Source organism: Rhinolophus sinicus, linkage group LG07 (assembly GCF_036562045.2).
Source record: "Rhinolophus sinicus isolate RSC01 linkage group LG07, ASM3656204v1, whole genome shotgun sequence".
Lineage (NCBI taxonomy): Eukaryota > Metazoa > Chordata > Mammalia > Chiroptera > Rhinolophidae > Rhinolophus > Rhinolophus sinicus.
Window position 1 is genome coordinate 29,727,538 of NC_133757.1, and position 6,000 is coordinate 29,733,537.

The following is a 6,000-nucleotide window of genomic DNA, read 5'->3' on the forward strand; positions in this document are numbered from 1 at the left end:
GCATTTTCCGTCATTAGGAAGGATCTATTGGAACTTGCTCCGTATCAAGAAACTTCATTTGGGGGCCGGCCCGGTGGCTCAGGCGGTTAGAGCTCCATGCTCCTAACTCCGAAGGCTGCCAGTTCGATTCCCACATGGGCCAGTAGGCTCTCAACCACAAGGTTGCCAGTTCAACTCCTCGAGTCCCCCAAGGGATGGTGGGCTGTGCCCCCTGCAACTAACAACGGCAACTGGACCTGGAGCTGAGCTGCGCCCTCCACAACTAAGATTGAAAGGACAACAACTTGACTTGGAAAAAAGGCCTGGAAGTACACACTGTTCCCCAATAAAGTCCTGTTCCCCTTCCCCAATAAAATCTTTTAAAAAAAAGAAACTTCATTTGGCAGAACAGATCTGCTGAAACAATGTTTCTGTGAAATATCAGCAGTACAGACAGAAAATTAACAAAGTTGAGCAAAGTTTTGTTCATATGTAGCAATTTGTTTCTTCCATAAGAAGGTCTTTTCCAGTTTTTTACTGAATCTTTTCTGAACACTGCATCATTTTCAAATGCAAAAGTATGTCATAGACCTAAGGTATAGCTTCCAATGCAGTCAAATCATAATGACTGTCTAGACATTTTAGACATGACCTTTATAGCTTAGCTCACTGAGGAAAAATTCTCTAAATTGTATTTTAATTTTTTTGCATATGATCAAGGAAAAACTATGTGCATATTAGCCAGTCAATGTACAACAGTTAGCTGAATCAACTGTGGCATAAACAGGCAAAGGTATTGAAAACAACCTTTAAAAAATCTGTATTAAGCCATGGAACCCAACAATGTCACATATTTACCATATTCTGTAATTAGCATAATACGCCTTAACAATCCTTCTAAGGTTAGTTAGTGGCCCAACCACAACTACCGTATTTCCCCGAAAATAAGACCTAGCCAGACAATCAGCTCTAATGCGTCTTTTGGAGCAAAAATGAATATACTTATATTATATAAGTATACTTATATTATATAAGACCCGGTCTTACCTTATAGTAAAATAAGACCGGATCTTATATTCATTTTTGCTCCAAAAGACGCATTAGAGCTGATGTTCCGGCTAGGTCTTATTTTCGGGGAAACATGGTAGGTGACAGATGATACTGGGAGAAAGGCAAAACAGCAGTTAGTATTCAAAGATTTAACAACTGTGATTTCAATTGTTTGCAAGCAACACTGAAAGCTGTAATATATACTAATTTGTCTTTATGCTGTAGTTTTGTGGGAACAAGTCAAGTACCTAGTGAGTGAGTTTAGGTGACTTTCCAACATTCACATCTTAAGGACAACATTGTTTTCTACTCCTATATTTGTATACTGTCTCTTTTATTAAAAGTCTAAAGGAGTCATACGTTTTTCAGTAATATTTCACTGAATCTTATGGAGAACTTCAAATGTTATCATTGTATTTGCAATTTTAGAGAGTCACAGAGTTTACAGTATGTTTTGTTTTTTGCAAAATTTAACTCACCCAAGCATCATGAGTTGACCAGGAATTTCATAATTTGCCACACTCTTATAATTCAAAGTACAGTAAAACTAGGCCTTTATAAAACTATAAGCAAGGTCTAAAAATGTTGCTCATACAAAATACACGGTTACAGTATATCCAATTTGCAGTTTAAAATGCCATGCTATCAAAGAATTGCATTATATTATAAACTTCTAGAAATAGTTCTGATAATATTTATTATGTTTTTGAAGTTATAAGCCTGGCCAATATTCAAAGCTATGGTTGAAGTTTATCTTCCTGACAAAAAACTGTAGCTAAAATCAGAAGTACTCGCTGAAAAACACTGGGAATAGTCTACTGTGTGTGTGTGTGTGTGTGTGTGTGTGTGCGCGCGCGCGCATATATGTATATATATATACACACACATATATATCAATTATGGTAAATTATGACAGGTATTAAAACAAGAAACAAAATCATTCACTTATTCATTTTTAAAAAATGTATTGAGCACCTACTAGGAGCCAGGCACTCTGCTGGGGATAGAAAGATCAGACATATTCCCTTCTCTCACAGAGTTTATGTTAAACCAAGCAGGCGAGAGAATAGATAAACAGTCAATTATAGAGTATGATACATATTATGACTGACAGAAGTATACAGTGGTGCAAATAGCTCAGATGAAGTAAAACCCTCTCAGGGAAGGCTTCTTGAACAAAGTGACAATATTGGCTTAGATCCAAAACATAAATTGGGAATTAGCCAGGCTTGGAGAAGGGGTGGGGCACAAGAAAGAAATGTTCCATTGATAAAGATTAAGAGGTAAGAGCACAGATTCAGAATGAAGGGGAATGGGGGAGAGATGCAGAGAACTCGACACAAGATGAAGCTACAAAGGTGAAGTAGGAGCCAGATCACAAAGGATGTGGTAAAATGTTTAAGGAATTTGGACTCTACCCTAAGGCAATCGAAAACTAGTGGGTTATAGGCAGAAAAATGACCACACTAAAATTTGTATTATCAGCAAATAACATAGCTGAAAATGAATTAGAAAAAGATGCCATGGGAGGCAGGAAGAACAAGGGCTGCTGTTGCAAATGTCTTGGATTAAAGATGACGATAGGATGGAGCAGGATTGTGGTAATTGGTATGGAAAGAAAAGACTGGCCAGAAAAAGATTAAAAGATTAGAACTGACAGAATTGGGTTTGGTGACTGATTAGATGGGGACAAAAGCAGGGAGGGAGAAGTCAAATATTATTTCTGAACCTGGCAGTTGAAAGAATGACGGTATCAACTTACTATTTCCCCTCTGTAGGAAATATTTACGAGATCCTAAAAATATTACAGTCTCTTTTCAGTTATGCACATTGATATAAACAAAGCAAAGATATTTCAGATTGGATTCTGGCAAATATGATTTTTATCTCTTGAACCATCTTCCAATTCTGCATAAAATAATATTAAAATGAGTGTATTTCACAACCATACACCAACAGGAGAAAACGGAAATTCAGTTAGTAAAGAAACGTGCTGAGCACATGGAGAAGGCCAGCTTGAAATTAAAGTTTGCTATTCAGACTGAATCCACAAATGAAAAAGGTGAGAACTGACAGTATCCTAACACACAAAAGTCTCAAAACTGTTTTCTTTGAACCTATTACTCAAACAAACACAGGGGTAGCTCTTTCATAAAACTATGATGGATTTTTTAAATGAAGAATTTAATATAATTTTTGCAAGGCAAATAAGAAAGAATCTACAGAAAAAAGGGCACAACCCTTTGAAATCCAGTGCTGAGAACAAAAGGCGGTAGCTTTCGAAACCCAATCATTCATACAGAAATTAAGGTGCCCTAAACTTCTGTAAATAGATTAGCACTGGCCAAACCGATTAGGCTCTTTTAAACACTTTCACTTTGTCTCTATAATACTGTATCTAATGCTGTGAAAATACACAGTCAGCTGTAAGAATGGAATTTCAAGAGCCACTCATTTCCTTAAACATTAGATCTATCACCTGATAAATGAATCTCATATAAACTTATGTATCTATGTGTTTATAATGTATATATTTATATGGGAGGTAACAAATGGGAAGATACACTTTTCTGTATTTGCAAAAAATTGAAAATACCACTTGTCTCTGAAGTCACTTTTATATATCACAAAATAAAGATTTCCTCACACTGAATGGATTCAATTAATCTATGAAATAAATTACCCTTACTCTAGGTACCTAGCAAGCCCCTTCACCCAACTCCCATGGGCTTCTTCCACACACTATTTCATCATCAGTTATCTAGGGAGTCTGTGAGTGATGGGTTATCCTTTTTCTTGTGTAACAGATAACGTCTGAGCACATATTGTGCTCAAGGAACGTGTTCAATTATGCAAAACGGATGAAAACTATTTTTCTGAACTATCATTTATCCCTTCAGTCTCTGTGATAGAAGGACCCCTTCTCATGAAAACTTAACTCATCAACTCTAATGAACTTGGTGAATCTTTCTGATTGCTATCAGAGGGACTATCCCCTACGTACAGGACCATAGGTCCGCTCAAATCAAACCTGTGACAAAAAGTTTTCCCACCCTTCTAGCATACTGCAGAAAATGTTTTTCCTCCTGTAGCTATGTAGATAGATGTCTTGTTCGTTTTTCTTACAGTTTTCTTAGACTTTTCTGTTCATAGGCTGCATTTTAACTAATGTAAGCTTTGTGATGTAACTTTCACGCCTTAGTTAAGGAAAAGGGTACTAACAGTCATTTGCCAAAGATTACAATGCTGACGACAGAGTGTTTAGTGCGAAACAAAAGGAAAAATTCTACTGTAATGTAAGAAAAAAAACTCCTCAGGAAAGACCATATCCCTAAAGCCGTAAATATAAAATGTAAACGTGCTGAGAAGGTCACGTACTCAAATCTCCCTGACTTAGACAGTTACTGCGAAGTTTTCCCGTGAAATGGAGGTTAGGGATCAGCCTTAGAATACTAAGAAAGATAAAAGGCTCTCCTAGAACTGAAAGAAGGAAGAGAAACCAGACAAGAGAAACATGGTGAAGAAAGGCAAACACGAGCTCTATCGTGGAAAGGGGTCAATTCCACAAGAAAAACGACATTTTTGAACGGGATTTACGAGTAACCCGAGCCCAAACCCCTGCAGACTGAGAGGCGAATTCCGAAGTCTGTGGCAGAAGGCGCCCGAGCCCAGTGACAACGGGAACCGCTCATTTCTAGGAGTGGGGGCACCGAGAGGAGACGGTGCCTCGCCTGAGCCGCCTTCCCTCCGCTCGTCAGGAGCGACACCCACCTGGAGACCGCCATGGCCGGGCGCCGGCGGTTCGAGGTTCCCCGCGAGCTAGGGGCCGCGACGCTGAGGCGCTAGTTTCCAGAGAGCAGCGAGGCGCAGGCCCAGGCCGCGGAGCAGAGGGGAGCGGCCGGTGCGGCGCGGGGCGTCCTCGTGCGGACCCTCGGGCATCTGCCCCACCGCCTACCCGAGCTCGTCCCCGCCGTGGCCCGGGGACAAGGGTCTGAGACAGCGGCGGAGGCGGCAGTCCTCCGACCCGCACGACTTCAAACCCGGTGCCCCCAGCCCCGCTCTTTGCTGACGCAGGCGTCGGCACGCCGGACTGAGCGTCAGCGCGCCGGAAGTGACGTCAGCTCACCGAAAGGGGCTCCGTTCCTCGGATGAGGGCGCGGAGTACGGACTGCGTTGGGCTGACGCCGCGCCCGGAAAAAAGACAGTCTCTTTGTGCTCATCTGGAGAGGGACGTTAGTCTTAAAACGAGGCTGGAATGGACCCCTTATTTTCTAGAGAAGGAAAAAAGGCGATTTAGCCAAGGTTCCTGAAGTTCAAAAACTTGGTTTCTAATTCTTTATCTTTCCATCCTCATCCCACCAGACTGCTTCTAGAGAAAAGAGATAAGACTAGCATGCACTAGTCTAGGTAGAGATGACAATGGGAGGGATGAAATTAAGAAAGATCTGCAATGGCACTTAAGACATGGCTCAAAGGTTTGCTATGTTTGCCCGAAGTTCTGCATAGGTATTGGAGGGAAGGTCTTCTGGCAACCATTTGCCAAGTTTGATTTCTTATTGTTGGTACCATCATTTTCTCAACCAGATGTGAAAACTCCCAGCCTTTTTTCGGGTGGCGGGAGAGGGGGGGGACTTACATGCCTATTCAGTTGCTTAATTAATTAGGCTCTCAAACTTTGTCACCTAGTGCGAGCCCTTATCACCTTAAACTTGATTTTAATGATAATAATCAAAGTAATATTTTTCCACCTTCTTCAGTTGAGTACATCTTATAGGCCACCAACAGATTAAGCTTCAAAAACCACTGCTTTTATTAAGTCACTACTCTGCTTGTAAAACGTACATTGGCTTCTCATGACCTAAAGAGGTTATGTCTCAAACTGTGAGTCTGTTTTTCATCTGTAAAATGAGGCTAATGAGAAAGAAGTACTATAGAAGGTTATGGAAATAAAATGAGGCCATGTAGCTGGAA

General features: G+C 40.6%; 1 protein-coding gene across 1 annotated transcript in view; it reads right to left on the reverse strand.

Annotated features, from left to right (window-relative positions):
* The window catches only part of BTAF1 (B-TFIID TATA-box binding protein associated factor 1), an 84,336-nt gene extending 79,214 nt beyond the window's left edge, over positions 1 to 5,122 (reverse strand). The window contains exon 1 of the mRNA XM_019739276.2: positions 4,801 to 5,122. Within this exon, the coding sequence (XP_019594835.1) occupies positions 4,801 to 4,814 (14 nt within the window). The 5' untranslated portion in view covers positions 4,815 to 5,122. The remainder of the gene's footprint in view (positions 1 to 4,800) is intronic.
* Positions 5,123 to 6,000: the final 878 nt, after the last annotated feature.